General features: G+C 45.5%; 2 protein-coding genes across 8 annotated transcripts; both read right to left on the reverse strand.

Moving 5' to 3' along the window:
• Positions 1–119: 119 nt before the first annotated feature.
• Positions 120–19,039, reverse strand: CASP2 (caspase 2). 4 transcript variants are annotated; one of them, XM_003896757.5, is made up of 11 exons: positions 18,785–19,039; positions 15,615–15,765; positions 14,833–15,000; positions 14,603–14,684; positions 13,008–13,102; positions 12,559–12,735; positions 7,252–7,380; positions 7,008–7,098; positions 3,375–3,524; positions 2,516–2,625; positions 120–2,358 (listed from the first exon to the last, which is right to left on the reverse strand). In XM_003896757.5, exons 1-11 carry the CDS (start codon positions 18,856–18,858, stop codon positions 2,227–2,229), a joined length of 1,359 nt encoding a protein of 452 aa, XP_003896806.2. In that variant the 5' UTR covers positions 18,859–19,039; the 3' UTR covers positions 120–2,226. The 4 variants fall into 4 exon arrangements, 3 of the variants coding, with proteins under 3 accessions (XP_003896806.2, XP_021792044.2, XP_021792045.2); XR_645510.4 differs by lacking the exon at positions 120–2,358 and adding an exon at positions 6,862–6,922 and having other exon boundaries at positions 2,603–2,625; XM_021936352.2 differs by lacking the exons at positions 120–2,358; positions 2,516–2,625; positions 3,375–3,524 and adding exons at positions 4,529–5,308; positions 6,862–6,922.
• Positions 19,040–19,275: 236 nt separating this feature from the next.
• Positions 19,276–22,391, reverse strand: TMEM139 (transmembrane protein 139). 4 transcript variants are annotated; one of them, XM_031665069.1, is made up of 4 exons: positions 22,317–22,391; positions 21,845–21,942; positions 21,091–21,352; positions 19,276–20,862 (listed from the first exon to the last, which is right to left on the reverse strand). In XM_031665069.1, the coding sequence occupies exons 3-4, from the start codon at positions 21,333–21,335 to the stop codon at positions 20,460–20,462; spliced, it is 648 nt and encodes a 215-aa protein (XP_031520929.1). In that variant the 5' UTR covers positions 21,336–21,352; positions 21,845–21,942; positions 22,317–22,391; the 3' UTR covers positions 19,276–20,459. The 4 variants fall into 4 exon arrangements, with proteins under 4 accessions (XP_031520929.1, XP_009202306.2, XP_031520928.1 ...); XM_009204042.4 differs by having other exon boundaries at positions 22,293–22,391; XM_031665068.1 differs by having other exon boundaries at positions 21,845–22,332.
• Between the last annotated feature and the right edge of the window lie 1,546 nt (positions 22,392–23,937).

The following is a 23,937-nucleotide window of genomic DNA, read 5'->3' on the forward strand; positions in this document are numbered from 1 at the left end:
GGTCTGGGTATGCCTTGTGAGGTGGTGAGGAAGGCTGCACTGTAAGGGGCTAAGGAAACAAAATCTGTGGACTTCAGAGGACTGAGTATCTACAGAAACAGATATTGAGCACACAACAGTAATAAATATGAGCATTTATTTGGCACCTGATGGCAATACAAAATCCTGGCAGTGGGAGTGGAAAGGTTATCTCACTCAAATACTTCCATCCTATGTCGACCCAAAGGCAGGACTTGGCAGCAAGGCTTCCAACCACCCAGCTCACAAAACAAATATTTATTGAGCACCTTGACTACTACAGGCCTAGCATTTTGCTAGGGACCATGGGAGATGTGAAGGAAGTTATCTCACACATGAAATGTCTTCAAGGAGCTAAAAACGCCAGCAGATAAAGCAAAACACATGGAAAAACAAAGTACACATAATAATCTGTGCATATTCTCAAAAGGAACATTTTATCAAAAGGTAGGATTGCAGCTAAGGTTGGCTTGCCTTCTTCCTTCTTTTATTCAACAAACATTTACTGAAGACCCACTATGTGCCAAGCACTTGGTACGTGATGATGAATAAAACAAACAAGGTTTCTGCCCTCATTTACAGCCTGGTAGGGGAGACAGAAATGAACAACTAGAAGTAGCATACATATAAACTGCAATAAGTGCAATGAGGGGAAAAGACAAGATGTGGTGACAGACACAGGAGTAGACTGCTCAGGGACTGAAGGGCCTGGGAACGGTCAAGACTTGAGGAATAAGGACACCACCTGAGTCAAGAGTGGTGGGGGTGGACAGATGAGAAGGCCAAGGAAGAGGGCAGGAAAGAGCACAAAATTAGAAGCCGAGGAGACCACTCGGGCTGGAGCTTAGCAAGAAATCACCATTTAATGAGGTTCAAGGGGAAGGCAAGAACCAGTTCTCATAAACGAAGGTGAGAAGTTTAAATTTTAAGTGAGGTGTAATAGAAAGCAGAAGGGTTCTAAGCAGGGGGGTGACATAATCAGATTTATATTTAAACAACCAAAACCTGGCCAGGCGTGGTGGCTCACACCTGTAGTCCCAGCTATTTGAGAGGCTGAGGCGGGAGGATGGCTTGAGGCCAGGAGTTCGAGACCAGTCTGAGAAACATAGTGAGAACTTGCCTTAAAAACCAAAAAACACCAAATAACCAAAAAAAAAAAAAAATTAAAAACCAAAACTACTGTTATGTGGAGAATAGACTGGAGGAAGAAAAAATATATATATATATATTTTAAAAGGTCTTAAAGAACAGGGAAGTTTCAGATAAGCAGGGATAAAGGTTTCTAGATTGAAAAATGACACGTATAGCACTGAAATAAAGGCCACATAATATCAAAGTAGAGTTTAATACTGAAGCAGAGAGCAGGGAGAGAGAGAGAGAGAGAGAGAGAGAGTGTTATAGAGTCTAGGGAAACACACCTGGCCTTCTCTGATGCTCCCCACGAGGCTCATTTCAGTAACAAAGCTCAGAGAAACAACCAACGAAAGATCTTTGAGACTTCCATGGGCAAAGATCAATAAGGTACAGATGCAAAGCAATGTCGGCTGACAGGCTGTGGAGCCTTGAGCCCAAACGAGGCAAGAGTGTCCTTCCACTGGGGGGCCCTGCAGTACTGAAGGGAACGCACAGGCTGCTTCTGCACACTGCAGCAAGGTGTGTCTCTAGTCACATTGCAGTAAAGTGTGTCTCTAGTCATGTTTGCCTCTTCAGAGCCAAAAGATAATGTCTACATTAAATCTGGACACCTTCCAAACTCTCACTCTAGGACAAAAAGGGTGGGGGCTATGAATGAAATAAAAGATAGGAGATGATCTCTCAGACATCTTAACTAATGTAATAAAAGCAATTACTAAAGTGCCATCTACAAAAGCTGGAACTGAACACAAATATGGGGAAGTTATATGCCCTCTCCCCATAATGACACTGTGTTTACAACTTCACTTGTCAGGCTCTTCAACTGCAGCTGAAACATTCCTGGCAATAGGTCCGATCAAGGCTGGCTCTACAGGCAGAGGGCTTCACAGAAGAGGAGCTGGCCTGGAGTCCCACACTCAAAGGCAGAGATGATGGGCACAGGAAACAAGTCTGGGAGATTCCCACATCCCTGAGGGGGCAGAACAGAAACTGTGCATCCTGAAGATCAAAGGCTCTATCACACCTCCTGTGGTCCAGTGGCTTCCACTTGGCGTGGATGATGGGGAGGTGGCATCATGTGGGAGGGTGTCCTGGAAACAGGTAGAGGTGGCGGCACAGAGTGCTGCAGTATTCAGACATCTCCTTGCACCGGTGGAACTCTGTGCCAGGGGCATAGCCTTCCCGATCCTTGATAAGTGCATTCACCTGGAGGGGCAGAACCAACAGGCCCAAGTCTGAGAATCTCGGGCTTCATGAGAGCAGCACGACGGGAAGGGGAGACGGACTATGAAAGAGCATTCAAGGAAGAAGGAAAGTAGAGCACTGTGGAGACGCACAGGGGTCACGGAGCCCGCCGGCTCACCTTAACCAGCATGTCGGCCACGTGCATATCACAAGCCCGCTCAGAGAACACTTGAGCGAGGGCCTCGATGTACCAGGAACCTCGTTTGGTGTTCCGCATGGCGGCAGTCCCTGCAACCAAAAGGGCATTAATCACAGTGTGAATGCCATCACACAGCTGGACTTCCCAAACTAGACTCAGCCATGGCACCTGCACCCTCCACAGAGAACCCAACATGAAGAATCCAAGTCTAGGAGGGTATACTCTTTTGAATTATTGGCATACTTTGGAGATACTATAGGTCTGTTTCCAGACCAGCTCAAGAAAGTGAATATGGCAATAAAACAAGTCATACAAGTTTTCAGGTCTCCCAGTGTGTATGGAAGTTATGGTCACTATCTTACAGTCTATTAAGTGTGCAACACTATTATGTCTAAAAAATGCATATGCTGTAATTAAAACATACTTTATTGCTGAAAAATGCTAACAGAGGCATGCCAATAGAAAAATGGTGCTGATTTTAGACGCTTGAAGGAGGACTGCCACAAACCTTCAATTTGTAAAAAGCAGCTGAGCATCCCAAATCCAAAAATCTGAAATGCTTCAAAATCTGAAACTTTCCAAGTGCCAACATGATGCTCAAAGAAGGTGCTCACTGGAGAATTTTAAATTTAGAATATTTGGATATGGGACACTCAACTAGTAAGTATAATGCAAATATTCCAAAATCCAAAAAAACAAAAAAATCCAAAATCTGGGACCAAAAAAATTCTGGTCCCAACATTTCAGATAAGGCATACTCAACCTGTATCTGCAAAGCATAATAAAGTAAAGTGCAATAAAATGAGGTATGACTCGACTCTTTTGGAACTCAAAGTACCTTTGAGGCAGGCATAGCCGCATATCATGTCTGAGCGCGTGGGCAGTCTCATCTTTGGCAGCTTTTCTTTACCGGCATCACTCTCCTCGCACCCAGGGGATCCTGCGTGGTTCTTTCCATCTTGTTGGTCAACCCCACGATCAGTCTCATCTGTAACAAAGGCAGACAGAGTGGACAAAGATGTTACTTCTTCTGTCTCTCTTGGGCCTGTCACAGGCAAGCCCACATTCCCTACAACCTTGAAGGGGAAGAGCCATTTCCAGCTGTTGCCTCCAACCTATGGCTGATAAACTAAAAATAAACAAACAAATAAATAAATAAATAATAAAAATTACTCTCCCAGCATGCATCTGTTACTCAGGGGATGCCTCATACACACCAGGCACCACGCTCAAGCACATGCATATCTGTGTGGTTGGAGCAGTTTCCGTTCTGTGTGAGACAGGGAAAATGCCAAATCAAATACTCCTTGTAAATGGAACTGAAAATCATCTAAGTCCACAACACACTTGTTCGATTAACAGTATGCCTGGGAGTCACAGTGCTTTTTATTACAATACATAATAAAATACTGATATATTTAATTACATAAACAAGAAAAAACAAGGTAATAAATAACAAATACGGTTACCATAAGTATGCTACATAAAAATCACACCCTCAAACTATCTACCAAAAAAATAATAAAACTAAGTATGATCAGTTGTTTCCAAGGTGGTTTTGATATCTTTGAAGCACTATTTGTTAATTTCATAAGATAAATTACAGCAAGCATCCAAGATTTAAGAAAAATAATTTTTAATTTATTTCTTAAAATAACTTTTTAAATCTTTTTTTTTTTTTTTAATAGAGATGGGGTCTTGCGACATTGACCAGACTTGTCTTGAACTCCTGGCCCCAAGTGATCCTTCTGCCTTGGTCTCCCAAAGTGTTGGGATTACAGGCATGAGCCACCACACCTGGCCTTATGAAAATTTTAAGAGGGAAAAACTTAAAATGGGGAGAATTTGACTATGTTCTCCCAGAAAATTTAAAAAGATCATCCATATTCAACTTCAGCAGTACTTTCTCAACATACCCTGAGCAGATCCTTGCTCTTGATACAGGCCTTATGTATCCCAAGACAGACTCTTATTTTTGATGATGTTGTTTTATTTTGGGTGTGGGCAGGGGTGCTGTCAGTAGGAAAGACAGATAGGGAGGACTCTCAGGTCAACACATAAAAAGTAAGAGTATGCTCTATTACAGTACTTCCTGATCCACGCAACATGAAGGAGCTTAAGAAAGATGGGAAGCTTTAAGAATTGGGGGGGAAAAGGACCAAAGCACAGACTTAATAAAAATTGTCAAGCAACTGCCATGTGTTGGGCACTGTCTTACTTTAAGGCCTAGGGATAAAGTGAAGAGAAAATTCCTGCCATCATAGAGCTTACACTCTAGTTTAGAAGCTGACTGGGGCAGGGGGGTGGAGCTTTTTATAGACATTAATTATATTAACCAAATACAGCAGGAAGACAGGTGAACTCAAATTTTCAAAGAACAATTGGCTACTGGTCATTCCTTGAAGGATTTAATTTCAGAAAAGTTAGAGAGACAGAGTCAAAAATTCAGATTACTCCAGGAAAGAGCAATTACTCCTTATCCAGATCCAATAGGGTATTAAATCCCTGGATATAGGAGGAGAAAATGACCATTTAACTGTCATTTTGTTAGTAAAGACGCCTAAAGGAAACAGGCTAAGCTAAAGAGAAAGGAGAATTCCTCTCTCACCTTTATATCACAGATCCATCAATCAATAAATGCCATTGGTTCTTTCGTCACTATATTCTCATATTTGTTTTTTACGTGATACCTACAGTTTTTCAGGCAGATTAATTTTCATCCATTCATTCGACATTTATAAGTGCTACCATGCGTCAGGCAAGGCCCTGGGCCTGGGGATAGAGCAGGGAATGAAAAGTGAAGTTTGTGCCCCATAACCTCTTTCCTTAGTGCAGCCCCCTCCACGGCAACCTTCCTGGAAAAAAAATTCATCACATTATTTCTTACTTAAGCTCCCAACTGTTCCTTACTTTTACCGGCTGATGTCCAAAATCTCAGTTATGACTAAAGGTTTGAAATGAGGTGAACCTACTTTGTTATGACCAGCCACATCTCACATACTCACACAGATGCTGTTTTAAAATCAGATCCGAGCATTGGTTTGGGAGGAGGGGAGGCACAACATGCCCTTTGAATCTCAGTGTGCTTATCATGTTGTATTGTTTCCTTCCCACGACAGACTCTAGATGCTACTCTACAACTATGTAAATCAAATTACTCCAGGTACAAATGAAGCCATATCCTATCACAAAATCTCTTTAAACTACCCTCACTTCAAATGATCTACTCTTACTGCATACTCCTTTCTAAGTATGGTTTGTACCTTGCTAATTTCACCCTTGCTTACATGAGGCCTGTGAACTAGTCTTAAGCTACTTCATGTACATTTACTTTACTTTCCTGAGTAACTGGTCTGCTTCTTAGAGAGGCCACATTTCCTTCTGCTTTTGGTAACTGCTGTAGTCTGAGTCATGCTGCAGGATCTCAACAGACTATATTCTGCGGTAATATCAGATCAGGATGACAATAGTATTAGCTATTTACATTTGGCCACACGAGAGATTAAAACAATTATTATTTGAATGTTTGGACAAAGTGACCTTTGAAGCAAACTATAAGCCCTTTATGGCACTGATCGTGTTTTAAGAGTTATAGCTGGCATATTTTGTGGATGTGCTGTGAGCCAGGTACCGAGCTATGTAAGCCCTTAAATGCATAATCTCATTTAACCATCACAAGCACCTTATGAAGTAGGTACAAGGACTATTTTCATTTTATATTGAGCAAACTGAGATGGAGGGATGCCATTTAACTTAACTTCACGTAACTAGTAAATGGTGAAGTCAGAATTTGACTCCAAAGTTAGGGCTCGTAATTACTATCATTTTCCTCCAGGATGAGAAGCATGCCTATGTGTCTTTTAATCCTCGTCCTGCAGTCCTGGCTCTTAAAGGAGTAAAACAAACTGCATGAGAAAAGAGGGGCAGCAGCCGCTCATGGAAAAGGAAGAGTCAAAGGCCAACACGGATTCTGTTCTGCTATCCTGCATGACCCATGAATGGTAAGAAGAAAGGAGGCAAGAGCGAAGTGTAGGTAAAAGTGAAGTATATGGAACAAGTGAAAAGGAGAAAGAGTGAAAGAAAGGAGATAAAATAAGAAGGACGGGGAAAAAGACAGATCAGAAATCCGTAACTGGAATGAGTAACCAAAAAAAGGGCACCGGCGTTAATAAAGCAGAGAAGAGTAAGAGTTCTCAGAAAGGAAAGCAAAGACACTGATAAAAGAGTCCTGAGAACAGGATATGGTGATGCACGGAGAGCTGACCAGCCTGAGAGCCATGGGCTGCCCAAGTCCCAGCACACCCCATGCATTGGGAGACACTTACAGAGCAAGAGAGGCGGTGGCAGCAGTGAACAGAAGGAGGTGCCCAAGGGATCCAATAGCACCTGAGAGGAGCAAACAGGAAAGTGAGAGCTGGTGGGAGGCCGCCCAGGAGCCACCACCCAGGTGCTGGTCTGCCAGGGCACTCACCTCCACGACAGGCCTGGATGAAGAACATTTTCGGTTTGTTCTGTAGGCTTGGGCAGTTGGCGTTGTCAAAGAGTCGAAAAACCTCTTGTAGCTGCCAGAAAGAAACAAGGAAGAAGGGAGGTTAAGCATTGGGTGGGGCCTCCTGAAGTCCTATACATGCAACAGTCGCCATCACGGGACAGACAGCAGGCAGGAGGTGAAGCAGCCTGGTTTCAACAGCTGGCTTCCACCATGGTATCCGCACCTGGAGCAGTTTCCCATCCACACCATAGATGGCGCCCTCCACACCATGCGAGAGGAGTGCTATGATGCAGGAGTCCGTAACTCGGTGTGCAGGTAACCGCGCAAAATTCTGGAGTTTCTCTTGCATTTCCTAAAAGAAAGGAGTGTTTAGTGTTGTGCACTAGAGTCAGCACCAATATAAGCATCACACTTTGGTTTCTTTTTGAAACCCTAAGCTATTAGAAGATAAAATGCTTTCTGTATATTCCTGTGGTCAATGATAAAAGAAGAGACCTTTGGAGAGACTGAAGAAAGCTATGGACTCACCAGAAAAACGCATGTGAGTTCAGACACAATATTCTGAATACAGATTCAGACGTACTGAGACAGGCAAAGAGCTCCTGGATTAAAACAAGTTACTAAAGAAGCTAATCATGAGTTGGTCAACTCTGATTAATGCCCTGTTCATAACCAGATCCTTCATTAGAGCAAGTGCCCTTGTATATAAACGGCATAAGCATGACTCAAAGTGTAGCTATGAATATGTAAATATGCATATTCAGCTACAATAAACTGTTCTGTGACAGCATCATGATAGTAGAGAATAGCAGTACTTGTAATGTTGTCTTCTAAGTATTCGAGAGACAGTGATGATGTCTGTATAAAACGCTTTGTTTCAGCAAGAGCACGCTATAAAGGAGGATTCTATACAGGGCAGTAATTACATACACAGGCCCTAGGGTCAGATTGATCTGGGTTTGAACCTTGGCTTCATGAGTCGGAACAACTTACTCAGACCCTTGAGACTCCAATTTTCACTTTATAAAAAAAAATTATGAGGACATTTTCTCTTAAGTTTGTGAAGATTAAAATGAGATATTATGACAAAGGACTTGGCCTGGGCAACCTAGCAAGACTCCATTAAAAAAAAAAAATTAGCCAGGCATGGTGGTGCATGCTTGTAGTCCCAGCTACCCTAAAGGCTATGGTGGAGGGATCACGTGAGCCTAGGAAGTCGAGGCTGCGGTGAGCCGTGATTGCACCACTGCACTGTAGCTTGGGTGACAGAGAGACACCTTGTCTCAAAAAAAAAAAACAACCAAAAAAACCCAAAAACCAATCGCTGTGTCTGGGACACATTGCAAAAAATCTGCTGTTATTACAATGTACACGTCTAATAAAGAGTATTTTTCTCAAAGAAATCTATTACTGGTCAATATTGTAGTTCAACTTAAGAACTCTCTGTTCCTGTTTATTTATTTATTTATTTTAAAGACAGGATATCGCTATGTTGCCCGGGCTTGAGCATACTGGCTATTCACAGGTGCAAGATCACTACTGATCAGTACAGGAGTTTTCACCTGCTCCATTTCTGACCTGGGCTGGTACACCCCTCCTTGGGCAAGCCGCTGGTCTCCCACTCCCAGGAGGTCACCATATTGATGATGAACTTAGTTTGGACACCTGATCAGCATAGCACACTACAGCCTAGAATTCCTGGGCTCAAGGAATCTTCCTGCCTAAGCCTCTAGAGTAGCTGGGACCATAGGAATGTGCCACCATGCCTGGAGAATCTTGTTTATCTTGCACTAAGTTGTGATACATGAAGACCACTACCTTAAGCATCTGGTCCATCCGTCAGAAAGTTATATTGTGTACCTAAAGAGCATAACAATTGGGCACACATTTTTAAACCTATGCCTAAACCTATGCCTCCCTCTGTAATTCACGATGTCTGGGTCTTCTATCTGAGATGGGGCAGAGAGAAAACAAGTTCATTTTATTATAAACTTGAATAAAATTGTAATGGAAATAAATTATCTGGGTGGAAGAATTAAAACACATATATTTAATCACACACACTGCCAAAATAAAAACACACTTCTATAACACACTGCAGTAGCTCTCCAAGTGTGGCCCCTAAACCAGCAAGAGCAGCATCACCCAGGAACTTGTAAAAAACGTGAAATTGGGCTGCGCGCGGTGGCTCACGCCTGTAATCCCAACACTTTGAGGAGGCCGAGGCGGGCGGATCACAAGGTCAGGAGTTCGAGACCAGCCTGGCCAATATGGTGAAACCCTGTCTCTACTAAAAATACAAAAATTAGCCGGGGGTGGTGGCGGACGCCTGTAGTCCCAGCTACTCAGGAGGCTGAGGCAGGAGAATCGCTTGAACCCGGGAGGCGGAGGTTGTAGTGAGCCGCCGAGATCGGGCCATTGAACTCCAGCCTGGGAGACAGAGCGAGACTCTGTCTCAAAAAAAAAAAAAAAAAAAAAAAAAAGTGAAATCTTAGGCCCCAGCAAAATGTGTTTTAACAAGTCCTCTGGGAGGCTCTGATATGTTAAAAGTTTGAGAGCTACTAATTTATCTGTTTGGAATACTTCTGTTTGTAGATAATCGAGATGCAATTATATAAAATATTTAAAAGTCTCCAATATAACTAGAAATAGATTGGTGTTGAAAAGTACGTGTATTTTCTAAGTAGAAGCCAACAATAATAATAGAAATCTTAAGGTAATGACAGATAATCAAAAAAATTCTTCCAAGAAAATATAATTTCAAGAGAATACATAACTGTGAATGTTCCTCTGGAGCTGACGCTAATAGAATTTTAACATTGAATAGTTAAAGAAGTTAATTTTGCTCAAAGAAGAAACCAAAAATTATACACCTGGGCACTGAATCACGACCATTTTGCATTTAGTGAGATTAGGTCAGTAAATAGAAAACAACGTCCAAAAACAGAATACACGCACTTTGTAACCAAACTTAGTAAGACTCAACCATTCAATAAATGGGGATTAGACATTTGGAGGAATTTTTCCACAAGTAGAATAGCTTAAAATAGGATCTGCAGATTTGTTTTTGATAAAATTACAGTACTTCTATAAATAGCAGGGTTCTTAACTCCTAAGTGTATTTTTAGCTAGGGGTTGGGGGACATGTGAAGAGAGTAACCTGTGAACCCTCTGAAATTATATGCTAAATTCTACGGGCAGCTGCATTTTCCAGGGATGACCTATAGCTTGTCCCTACATTTTCAAAGCGGTCTGTGACCCAAATGCAAGCTAAAAAAAAAAAAAAACAATACACGTGGTAAAAGAAAATTTCCACTTTGAAGAGTACCTCGTTTCCTAACATAGGGTCAATCATAATTCTAGAACTAGTAACTTCATGAAGTAGATGCAATCAAAAGTTGGTAACAGAGAAAAGTGAAAAAAATTAGGGCAGGGAGAATGCCCATGCTCATTGCAGCACTGTCAGGGAAGAGGAGTCTCTAAGACTAATTCTACTATTTCCTGTTTTTAAACGGAATTCCTCTCTCAAGTAAAAAAGATTTGATAAGGAAAAGAAAAGAGGATCTTATTTTTTCTGGTTCTGTTTCTTTGCTTGCCAAACAGCTATATGATAAATGAGTTGAGTCTCTAGCGAGATCCCACCAGGAAGAGAGTATTCTGTGCAGATGCCCAGTGCACCAAATTATGACACCCATTGCAACTACCTGGTTTATAACACACACATTTCTTGTCCACATACTGTTCTCCCTGCCTAGGGTGGCTTCACCACTCCTCTCTGCTTTAGTAACTTCTATCCTTCGAGGCCAGCTTAAGTCCTGCCTCCTCCATTTATCCTTCTGATCATATCTACCTAGGCATTTCTTCTTAGCTATGACAGAAGATACTTTCTCTAATCTTGTTTAGTCCTTAGGAATATAAGAGGACACATTTCCTTTTCTGCTGATGTCAAAACTCCCTCATCTGATCTTTAAACAAATCTGTGGCAGCTCACATAGTCCCCATCATAAGGTGCTCGAAGTTCAACTCTACTCAATTCCAGTTATAGAGCAATTTGACCAAAGAATTAGAATCCAATACGTCACTGAATATGCATCAGGCTTAGCATAAATGGAAATGGTATTTAGAAAGTGGGCTCATCAACTCACCAAATCTACTGACGGTCTCTGAAAAAACAGCAGTATATAGCTGACTTAGTGGCTCAGTATTGCACCTTTAACTATTAGACATCTAGGATCCTTTATCAGCTGCATACAAGTTGAAAAACCAAGACATAATAGATTTCTAGTAAAATAAACGGCTAGACCAAAACCTCTAAGAAAACACACACAGCACACATTTTGTTAAGTGACCTTCTGTAGGAATTACGGATGGTATCTGCCCTTTGTCTCTTTATGCCCAGCAGACTTCTCAGGAAAGCATATAAACTACCTGAATACTTGAGGACTGAAACAGCTGTTCCTGCCGTGGCTTTAAAGCAAGGGTGGATTTAACTACATTGCATGTGCTACAATGGGGAAACTGGTAAAAACAGCATGTAAAGGACAACACCCAGGTACCTGTGGATGAAACCAGTCTTGCCAAAAACATAGTAAATACATAATTATTCTCACAGGAGGGCAGCTGAGAAAGAGAAATGAAGACTACAGACAATGCTGAATGGAAAACAAAGATCCTCTATCCCAACAGATCAAAGTGAATCTCCTAGAAATTTTAATTTCACCACTGACAACCTCAAAGCAAGTTTAAGAAAGTTCTATTACTCTGGAATAAAAATAAAGAGTGAATATGAATCTACAAATAGGCCATTATTGATTGCAAAATAGAAACCCTGAAGGTCACAAAGTCAGTTGTGCAGTACAGTAACTGAGGTTAATGAGGAACAGCCCATAATGAAAATGCTCACAATTTCTAGCAATCTGGTCCAAAAACAATCCACCCTATTATATGACTTGTGGTTACATAACTATTAAGAATACTTCCCAGCCAGGCGCAGTGGCTCACACCTATAATCCCAGCACTTTGGGAGGCAGATGGGGGTGGATCACCTGAGGTCAGAAGTTTCAGACCAGCCTGGCCAACATGGCAAAACCCTGTCTCTACTAAAAATACAACAATTAGCCGGGCATGGTGGTGTGCGCCTGCAGTTCCAGCTACACAGGAAGCTGAGGCAGGAGAATCGCTTGCACCTGGGAGGTAGAGGTTGCAGTGAGCCGAGATCATGCCATTGCACTCCAGCCTGGGTGACAGAGCTAGACTCTGTCTTAAAAAAAAAAAAAGTGAGAACCCAACTGTGGACTATTATTACTTTATGAAACCACAACCTGAGATGTCAACACTAAAATGGCTGGCTGGCCCTAATTCTTTCTACTAGATTGCAAGATAAGAGGCAGAACAGAGTGAATAAAAATGTAAGTAGAGTAGACCAACTTTTAAGATATATCCCAGCAGGCACAAGAGCAAAAGATGTCTCTGGCCCCAAAGTGTTGTTCAGTCCTCTAATTTACACATCAATTTTTCCTGCCTCGGGTACCTGTGCAGTCTGGTCACGCAGAACATGGACGTCATAGCCCAAAAGCTTGAAGAGGGTGACTAGAGTACTGTGGTCCACATCCCCTCCAGAGCGAAATTCCAGTTCTTTCTCTCCAGTGAAGTGCACATTGCTCAATACCAGTGCTAGGCCACGAGGCCGAGACTGCAACCTATAAGCCTGGGGAGGAGAGGCCAGTTAGAGGATGAGCATCTCGATGACACAAGATTCCCTGGCTAGATTAGACATTTCAAGAAAACAAAAACATCGTAGTTTTCTTCTTAACCCCCAGCAGGTAAAAATAGACAAATGCTCACATAAGGCATTTAGCCAGTAACAACTTTCTGACTAATAAGGCAGAAAGGAAATGTACATGCAAACTAAGTTCAGGTTCCCAGGAAGGGTGTCTAATTTCCCAACTCTCTTCCTCTTGTCATTATGCAAAAACTCACCAGCTGGAAGTGTGTCTGATAAAATTCAGGAGTGCAAGGCTTCACCTGAAGGCAGACAGGACCATCTTTATTGTCTAGGGAGTGTTCTACAGTATCTGTGGTATAGACAGAAAACCAAAAAACTAGTATTTAACTTAACCATCAATCTTAATATGTCATTGTAACTTCAGACATCTCTTGGAACCAGGTTTTGATAAATATTGGTCTCACTCACTCCCCAAACCTGTAGGCTTCATGCGGGCAGAGACTCTTAGTTTTAGCTCACTAAAGGATTCTCTGCACATAGCTTGCATGTAGCAGATGCTCAACTGGCTGAATGACTAAATGGGCTAGCTGGTAAAAGTCTTGCTCCAATCACTAGGCTGCTCCATCAGCAGGCTGGTGGCCCCAAATGTAGTCTCTTCTCTTTCAGCTTTATAAAGGCCAATTGAGCATGAACTTCCTGCCTATATACATGCTACTCAAAGGGCCAGTTATCATAAAAACTGTTATCTGGGGGGGAAAGGATATGGGACCACCTATTTATAATACCCTGCCTAGGCGGTGACTCACGCCTGTAATCCCAACACTTTGGGAGGCCGAGGCAGGCAGATCACGAGGTCAGGAAACGGTGAAACCCTGTCTCTACTAAAAATACAAAAAATTAGCTGGGCATGGTGGCATGCACCTGTAATCCCAGCTACTCAGGAGGCTGAGGCAGGAGAATCGCTTGAACCCAGGAGGCAGAGTTTGCAGTGAGCCGAGATCGCGTCATTGCACTCCAGCCTGGGCGACAGAGCAAGACTCCATCACAAGAGGGGGGAAAAAAACAAAAAACAAAAAAACAAAAACAACCTCCTGCCTAAACTGTCCTACTAGCCCTTAACAAATTCACTGACAATTGTTCCCAGTATAAAGTATGTCTCAGCTGGGCGTGGTGGCTTATGCCTATAATCCCAGCACTTTGGGAGGCCAAGGCAGGAGGATCACTTGAGGCCAGGACTTTGACACCAGTCTGGGTAACAAAGTGAGACTCCTTCTCTACAAAAAATTTAAAAAGGAACTAGGTGTGGCGGCATGCACCTGTAATCCCAGGTACTTGGGAGGTTGAGGCAGGAGGAGCCCTTCAACCCAGGAGTTCGAGGCTGCAGTGAGCTATGATGGTGCCACTGCATTCCAGCCTGGGTGACAGAACAAGACCCTATTTCTTTAAAAAAAAAAAAAAAGCTCATGTTAGGGCAAAGCCAGATACCAGACAAGAAAGAAGTCAAACTGGGATCTGGGACACCCCCCCCCTTTTTTTTTTTTGAGACTGACTCTCACTCTCCAACACTGGAGTGTGGTGGCACTGTGTTGGCTCACTGCAACCTCCGTCTCCTGGGTTCAAGCAATTCTCCTGCCTCAGCCTCCCGAGTAGCCGGGATTACAGGCACCCACCACCATGCCCAGCTAGTTTTTATATTTTTAGTAGAGACGGGGTTTCACCATGTTGGCCAGGCTGGTCTTGAACTCCTGACCTCAGGTGATCCACCTGCCTCGGTCTCCCAAAGTGCTGGGATTACAGGCGTGAGCCACCGCGCCTGGCCTGGGACCCCTTTTAGTCCATCAATTCTCACCTGTCGACAGGCGGACCTTCTTGTGAAGTGGACAGGACTCACACACCGGGAAAGGGAGACTCAAGTCGTAGTCACAGCTCAACTGTAAGAAATCAAAACTCATGATGACAGACCTTAGGGAGGTGGTCCGCTCCAAATACAACAAAATCTAGTCTCCCTCACTCTGACTTACAAATTGCTTTCCAGTCAAACTTTCCTTCCCAACACCCCATATGACTAAAGCTTCATACCGGTGGGAGTACATGCTGAAGCCCGGAAAGGGTGGTGAGCAACATATCCTCCAGGTGGCCTTGCTTGGTCTCCCTCAGTGCTTCACAGAAGGCATCAAAAGCTTGGGGACCCCTCTTAGGCAGCAAGTTGAGGAGTTCCACGTTCTGGCTGAAACTGCCCACTTTGGCCTAAGACACAAGAATAAAACATGAAATCATATTTACTACTCTACCTATAATTCTATTTCTCCACATGAGCTTCCTAGTAGTGTCCTCATTCCTCTCAATAATTCTTTTTACAGGAAAAGATATGTTTAGGTGAAGTCCTTCCTGTTATTCTTGAATTTATATCATTTCTGTCAAATGCTCTATGGTAGAAGGGCACTTCCCTTTCTTTAGAAACGTACAACATCCAGCTGGGTGTGGTGGCTCACACCTGTAATCCCAGCACTTTGGGAAGCCGAAGCAGGTGGATCATGAGGTCAGAAGATTGACACCATCCTGGCTAACACAGTGAAACCCTATCTCTACTAAAAATACAAAAAATTAGCCAGGTGTGGTGGCACCCGCCTGTAGTCCCAGCTACTTGGGATGCTGAGGCAGGAGAATCACGTGAACCTGGGAGGCAGAGGCTGCAGTGAGCCAAGATCGCGCCATTGCACTCCAGCCTGGGTGACAGAGACTCTGTCTCAAAAAAAAAAAAAAAAAAAAAAGGATAAAGATACGACATCCTTTTAATATTTTGTCATGCTCTGTTCCCACCCCTATGATCAATTTATCTTCTCTCTTTTGCCTCCAGATACCTGGATGAGCTCTCTCATTTCCAAGGTGATGATGTCCTTCTCCAGAAGATGTTCTAACAGTTCACTCAACAACAGCTGTTTGGCTAGCACCACTCGGTTCTTTTTTAGAGTTTCCTGATGGTGAGGATGCATGCCACACACTCCCAATATCCTACAGATAAAAGGTAGAGGGAAAGGCTGTCAAGTACACAATTTGGCACAGAAGAGTGGAGTGGAAGAGGCATGAATAGAAAGAACGAAAAAGAATAAGACTTCTAATAACGAAGATTATGCATATTTACTGAATCTGGTTAAATCAAAGACGTACTAAGCAGTAACGCATTGATCATAAGAAAATAATGTCTAATTCCTTATGGTTTATGTTCAGCTGAGATCATCTGAGATGAATGGTCTGACTAGGGGAGGGAAATGTCTATCTTAAGCAAAATAATACCCCCAAGCATACATATTTATGAGAAGAAATACTTCTCTGATAGACCAATTTTAATTAAGAGAACTATTTCAGAAATCATCTCACATTATTTAAGCTGGTGAAAGTGATGGAAGTTTATAATGATCTTGGATGAGGGCTAAAACAACGCTATGACAAAAACTCAAGCCAATGGCTTTAACAGAAAATAAATGAGGCTGACACTAACTCTTTCACTAATGATATAAACATATAATTACATGTTTTTTTTAAAACTTTAAGTTCCAGTGACAAAATGGCACTAGAAATTATCAGAATCCCGTTAAGATGTGGATAAGCAGGAAGTATGACAGAAAGTCACAGTGGGTAGGTACTTATCTATTTACTTTAAAACAGACAGAGTCTCACTATGCCACCCAGGCTGGAGTGCAGCGGCTCTTCACAGGTATGACTGCATTACAGAGCAGCACAGGAGTTTTGACTTGCCCAGCTTTTGACCTGGGCTGGTTCACCCTTCCTTAGGCAACCTGGTGGACCCTGGCTCCCAGGACATCACCACACTGATGCTGAACTTAGTGTGGACACGTGACTGGCACAGCACTCTACAGTCCAGAACTCCTGGACTCAAGTGATCCTCCTGCTTCAGCCTCCCAAGTAGTTGGGACTACAGGCTGTCACCTCCAGCTAATTTTGCCACGGGCTTGCAAAGAGATCAGCTTCTGCTTATAAACTAAAATAATCCTATTGCCAATATATGTCATCTACATGCCTACTTTACATGAATCCAGAGTTCTCTAGCCTGCCAAGTCACATTTTCCAAATATGTGACAACAGGAAGGGCGGCACCTGATAGCAGTGAAGATATAGTAACTTCAGTTTATAACTTCAAAACCTACTCTAAAATGCATCCTGATTTCTAAGGTGTTAAAACAGGAAGGGAGGCCGGGCACGGTGGCTCATGCCTGTAATCCCAGTACTTTGGGAGGCTGAGGTGGATAGATCACCAGAGGTCAGGAGTTTGAGACCAGCCTGGCCAACATGGTGAAACTCTGTCTCTACTAAAGATACAAAAAATTAGCTGAGTGTAGTGCTGCATGCCTGTAGTCCTAGCTACTGGGGAGGCTGAGGCAGGAGAATCGCTTGAACCTGAGAGATGGAGGTTGCAGTGAGCTGAGATTATTCCACTGCACTCCAGCCTGGATGACAGAGCAAAGACTCCATCTAAAAAAAAAAAAAGGGGGGAGGGGAAAAATGTGTATCTTACAATCAGTGAAATACCACACATCTATGGAATGGATGCACTTGGCTTGGAGATGTTATTGGGTGAGAGATTTACAGTCAGAAGAGGGAAGAGCAGGATCCTGGAGGAACTGAGAGACCTAAGATAGCAGGTGGGATCCTAAAGCAGACAAAGTGGGTTGGAAGCAGTCAATGAATCTGAGGTTTGGAAAAGTGAGTCTGAAACTCCATTTTTCCTTATTTTTACTGTCATATTTCCATTACCCCAGACTTTCAGTAAAAACCGGCTATAAGAAAAAAAGCTATACAAATAAAAAAATCCATTTAAGAATGAATCACTTTCGAATACATCAAAGCAGTAATAACGATCACATATAACACTGCAGCTGGGATACCAACCAATGGTGCAGCAGATTTCTTCCATTAGTTTACCAGTAGTATTCGCTCCTTAAATTGTTCTCTTCCTCTTTTTCCATGACAGCACCTGGGAGTCTTCTCTCTGCCTACCCAATTCCTGTTTTCTTTAGAGGGCCTTTGGCCTCCCCTTAATGTTGATGTTCCATTAGGGACGCCCCTTCAAAGACCCTTTGCCTAGACAATCTCACCCATACTTGGAACTTACTGACTTACAGTTCTTAACTCTCTCGAGTTCCAGACTTGATTTTTCAATCAACTCTTTAGTTTTAATCTGAAGCATCAACCACTCTGCACACCCGCTCCTTCCTCTACTCCATAGTATGAGAGTCTTAAACGTGAACATTACAAAAGTTTCCAATCATTTAGAATTTCAGGACACAACTGGAAGGGGAGGAGGGGTGAAGGGCACCACGGGAGTTCCTACGTCTTAATTCTGTGTCCTTCTGCAGGTTCCCTTTGCGAAGACCTTAATCTTCAGTCTCGAGTGGGAGGCATTACAATGTTCTGGGTGATGCCTGCCATGAAATGGAAAGACCGGGGCAGAGGCGTGGACACTTGGAGCTACAGGAACCCCCCTGTTCTGCCAAAAGTACTCAATTTCCAAATCCTGTACTGACTTCTTCGAAAATCTGGTGATTGTATGCAAAGCCATGCAGATCATGATACAGTCGATACAAATCAAATGCACATCAGGCAGAGCACCGAGGTCTGCAGAAGGTCTCGGCGGTTTTTAAGGGGGCAGAGTACAGTCTTTTTATAGTCTCCCTCATAAGGGAGCCAGAGGAAAGGATGAAGAATCTTCAAGAGAAGCCAAGAGTGGGCAGGACTGCAAGGAGCTCCCCTTATTTAGAACCCTCGTGGGTTGAACAAAGGGAGGCTAGGGCAGTCTTCTCCCACGAGGGACAAGGCCAAGAGGTCCGCCCGCGGGCCCCTGCGCAGTCAGGCTCGGAACTGCTCGGCGGGGCCTCCCACCCTTGGCAGGAAGCGCGGACAAGGCTGCTTTCCGGGGCTCCGAGGGGAGGGGGCTGCAGGGCCGCACGCCTGGGGCCCACGTTCCCCTTCCCTGGACCCTCCCTTAGTAGCCCTAAGACTGTTCCTTACTTACCTGCGTCCCCTGTCAGCGGCCATCAGCTCCTTGTGCTTGAAGGTAGACCAAGACCCTGCGCTCGGCGCCGCCATTTCCCGCTTTTCCCGGGCTCTGCACTGTGCACCGCCCACAGCCCAAACAAACCGGGGGCCGTCGCCTCGCCCACATCCCTCCCCCACAAGCGGACACACATTGCGCCTGCGCCTGCGCCCTGCCGCGCCCCCTCGCCAGGCCACCGCGTCCTCCCGTCCGGTGCGTGCGCAGGCGCAGAGCTCTAGCGGCGGCCGCGCGGGCCAATGGGGTGAAGAGGGGAGCTCGGCGGAAAGACAAAAGGAGGAGAAGGAGCGGGGCGGAGCAAAGGGCGGGGCAAAGGGCGGGGAAAGAGCGAGGGCGGGCGGGTGTGCTCCGTTCGGCCTGGGAATCCGATTGGTTATCGATTCCCGCGGAAATCACCCCGGTACCTCTCCCGCCCCCTGGCCGGCCTATGGCGATAACTTCACGGAGACTTGTGTGGCTGGAGTTTTGCTTTATTGAAGTTGAACGGTTGGGGCCAGGCTGCGGAGGAGACTGAGAGCGCGACAAGGTGCTGGACAGATACCCGCGCGGGGAAGGAAGGCTGGCTTAGGAGGGGGCGTCAGCTATGGTTTAGCAGCTTCCTGCGACCGAAACCTACATCACAGCCGCAGCACACAATTCCAGGAAACCTGGTACTCAATATTGGGATCTCAGGAATCCGGACCGGCGGCTGGGGTGAAAGTCTAGCGGTCAGAGCGCAGGAGTGAGGAAGAAGCTATTGGAGACGCTTCGCAAGTGGCCCCGGGGCTTCATATGGATGATTCAAGAGGGAATCTCCTGGCCAGAAAGCTCACATGTTTCACTCTTTCTGGCCTTCATACCCACCCTCCACCTAGGGCCACTGACTCCACTGTTTTCAAATACACTGGGGACCCTGCACTGGGGACTGCTCTCTAGCACCTGGGCAGGAGAGGCACAGACACTGCTACCCATGCGGAGCAAGGATCACCAGAGCGTTGACTGAGTTTGCTCGTCCAGGAGGCTGGGGACATGCGTGCCCATGCTCAGCCCACCCCCTCTGTAGACACAATTGGTCCCCCATTCTGTTTATAGGAAGTCTTCCACCCTGCACCAGCAGCTGTCCCTAGACAGGGATTGGGAGACATGCACGTGGCTTGGCTTCCTATTACCTTGTGTTGAAAACACAATAGGCTTTGGGATGAGGAGTTAATGTTATTTACTAGCAGTGTACCCTCGTGCACGTTATCAAACTCCTCTGACTCTTGGAATCCTCATTTTTCAATAATAACTCACAAAGCTGGCAAGCCTAAGGGATCTAACAGCTCGAACAGCACCTGGAACAGAAGCAATAGCCGTCACTCAGAGGTTACGTCTTCCTTCTCCACCTTCTCTGGATCACCTCCCTACCTCATCCTCAATTTAACGCTGGAAATATTGGATATGGGGTAGGTCACCAAATGTTGCCAGAAGACTCAAATTATGCCACCCACATCTCAGCTGGGAAGGGCTTACCGTGGCCTGACTTTCCTCAGGGTCCAAGTCCCCATTTATGACATTCAGCCAGAAACACTGTTTCTGACACATAGTAGGCATTGGAAAATGTTGGTCAAATGAACGAGGTCTGGTGTGGAGAGAAGAGAAATCTTGGGAGAGTCGTTTAAGGGGGTGCCCAGTTGTCTTCACAAAAAACACTATCATCATCAGGTTGACCAAAGCAGACGTCATAGGCAGGGGGTGGAGTCAGAGGCTCTAATCTGGGGAGTGCCCCCAAGCTCTGCAGATCAGGAGCAGTGGACACAGCCCGTGGTCCCCGAAGCCGAAGGCTGATTGGAGCTCTTTCAGGGCTTCCTTCCTGGGCCATAGTCTCTGAGGCCATTCGCCTCTGTTCCAGTCCGGCTCTCCTGGACCCCTCTGGATGGCTAGGTTGTTCATCCTCAGGTGCTGGGAGTATCACAGCAGTGCTGTAGGGGGGTGGTTGCTCCAACTCTTGGGGGCGGCTCTGGGATTCCAGTCCCACCACGGCCTCTTCATAGGCTGGCACTTCAAAGGCTTCATTGTCCCTGAGGGAAGAGAAATAAGGCCATTGGTGGCTTCCATGAAAGAAGCCCTTTTTCCCTTTTTTTTGTCTGCTACGGGCAAAAGATCCTGTGTTGGCCTCTGACCCCTCCTCCCGCTGATGCCAGTGACAGAGGAAACCAGAGACTCTATGCCTCAGAGACTACAGGGAGAGAGGGAGGGAGGATGGGCCCAAGGTGTATTCCTCTCCTGATGCCCACCCCTTAACTCACCGTGCATTGCCTGAGGGCCCTGGGCTCTCAGTCTGCATTGATTGGAGCTGGGACCGAAGCCCACATTCCAGAAACCGGACCAGGAGATAGGCAAACAAGAAGAAGCCACCCAATGTGAGAAAGAAATAAGCAACAGGGGTGATGTCCGTCTTTATGCCCAGCAAAGCCAGCCCCAGTAGGAAGGAGGCGCAGCACAGGAGGAGAAGCGGCTTCTCCAGTCTCCCCAATAAGTACATTGGCACCATGGCCCCTCCCCAGGCTCCTGCAAAAAGACACATAGCTATTGTGTCTACACTAGCAATTGGTGTCATGGCTGTGTCAGATACCAAAGTAACCATATGATATTTCCTTGTTTGGTTTCTAGGTTCTTCAATCTCAAATCAAATAATCTGTGGAGTCCCCTCCAGCTCTGAAATTCTCTCTAGGTCTTGGCGTGTGTGGAATAGCCAGGAAACCAGCCCAGGAGCCTTGACTCCCAGCCATTCTGTAAGTTGACTGTGTCATGGCTCTGTCTTCTTTCCTTTATCCTTCCCTGTAGTCTCCCTTCCAGCTCTGTCCCTCACCACCATCCAGGATCCGGTCCTGGGCACGCCTTGCCTGGGGCTTCAGTGCACACTGGCATCTCTGGAATTCAGGTGATGGGGCAGGCCCTGCCCTTCCTCTGTTATTGCTCCTGGATCTCCACCCCCAACCTCCCCAGCCAGAGGCCCTCAATCCAGCCCTGTTAGAGAAGAGGGGAGGGACCCCCACTTACCCTGTCTGACTCTGTCTTTTCCTTTCCTCCGGTGTCAGCCCATGCTCCAGGTGGAGGGAGAAAGTGCACACAGGCGCACCACAGCCACTGGGACACGACTGCTTGAGAAACAATTGTACAGGCAAAGGCCCAGCACGGTGGCCAGAGGCCCTGATAACTCCTGTCCTCTTCTAGATAGACCCCACATCTGCCAGGGCCTTCCTCTACCCTCTGCTGATCCTAACTCGTTAAACTCAGTTTGCAAGTTTCCTGCCAGGAATTAGCCCAGTGGCTGGGAGGCGGTGGGCAGGGGAACCCTTTTTCCTTGTAACAGCAACAACCCGAGGCAGCCCATACCCCCAAAACAGCCTGTCAGAAGTTGCCAGCGCTCTGTGTAGCAAGGAATTGCAGATTCCCTCCTCACACCTTGGTCCCAATCCCATGACCCTCCCGACCCTCACACTCACACCTGTCTCAGGAGTTCGTCGCTCACCTGTCTCCACAGACTGCAGAAAGTAGATGGGGTGGGGGTGGGGGGAAGGGCCAGAGCGAGTAGGTGGAGCCCACTGGCCCCACCCTCTTTTTCTTTTCCAATCCCTCTGTTCTGGCCCAGTCAGTCTCCGCCCCTTTTCTCCCTAAGGCGGACTTCCAACTGCTGCACCTTGATTTGTTCTGGTTTTTACTGTCTCCACCCACCCCTACTGTGCCCTAATGAGAGTGCACCCCTTACTCCCAATGATCTTTGTACTTAGGACCAGAGTTAGCATTAACCTTTCCCTCTCAGCGCATATTGTATGTTAATTACAGCCCTGGGCAGTTTGCCTTCTATTTGATAATTTACCTTGTGCCTCTCTCCCAAGTGACTGGAAGCAGAGACCTCGGCTTCTTTAATCTCTGTAGATCAGCACACAGTGCATTGCACACAGGAAGCAATGCTGTGGGCATGGAATGGTGTGTCCTGCTTCCATTGCCCAAGTGCTATTTTTGTGGACTCCCCGTTTTGTGCAGACCTGTGAGAAGTGTTTGTGTGTATACTTCTTGACCTAGTTAACTCCTGAGTCTTCAAGATCCTCCTCCGAGGTGATGCTGCTTTGGAGCCTGCTCCAGTGTATCCACACTGTTCCTTCCTAAATCTGTTCCACCATTTACCTGGTTATGTAGCATTTTTCTGTTTACTGATTTTCCTTCCACTGTGAGTTTCTCAAGGTGCGTGATTAGTTTTAATCATCTCTGAATCCTGGAACTAACATGGTCCTGACACGTGGTAGGGCACTAACTAGAAGGCTCCCCTCTCACCAGGCCTCACCACACCTGTGAAGATCCAGGAGGCATTCTTTTCAGTTGTGGGTCACGCAGTTAAGTCTGAGTAGGGGAGGTGCTTGGAGATAGAGGGTGGGTAGAATCATACTTTGTTCTTGAGCCAGAGGGTGAACAAGACTGGGCCCCGTTCCTTCAGAGGGTGACCAGCAGACAGACCGAGGGGAGCTGCAGACCATGGGCACAAATCCAATCTAGGCTTCCCAGGGACAGCTGGGGTGGGGGAGCATAGCAGAGAGGGGGTGTGTGTGTATATATGTGTGTGTGTGAGAGAGAGAGACAGTATGAGAATAAGGATAACTGTGTCTGTAGTGGTTGGTATATATATGTGGGCACTGGTGGGATATTGAAGATTCTCTGTCCCATAGCCCCAGATCGATAGCAGAGAGAGGAAGGAGACATAACAGGAAGGCTGTGGGAGTCTAAATAAGGTGTGCCTCTATGTAAAGTAGGCACGGAAGTGAGAGGGGGCTGATTGTTGTTCTGTTTCAGCCAATTTCCTCACTGTTCTGCTCATAAGGGGAAAGTACGGCTGGAATCAGGACTTCAGTCTACAGTTAACATATGAATAGAAGGAAATTGGCCAAGGGTCATTGGTGTGTGTGATAGGAAAGGGGGGTTTGTTAAGGAGTGAGTTGTGGGGATGGGAAGGTGTAGGCTAAGTCGCACGGGGCCAAAGGGTATGGGCCTGAGGTGTAAGGGGAGAGTCTGGGAGAGGCTGGACCTTTGTAGCTTAAGTCTCTTGGTTGCCTGAAGGAGAGTGCAATAGATAAGAACTGGATCCCAACTGGAGAGGC

The sequence above is a fragment of the Papio anubis genome, chromosome 4 (genome assembly GCF_008728515.1).
Source record: "Papio anubis isolate 15944 chromosome 4, Panubis1.0, whole genome shotgun sequence".
In the NCBI taxonomy this organism is placed as follows: domain Eukaryota; kingdom Metazoa; phylum Chordata; class Mammalia; order Primates; family Cercopithecidae; genus Papio; species Papio anubis.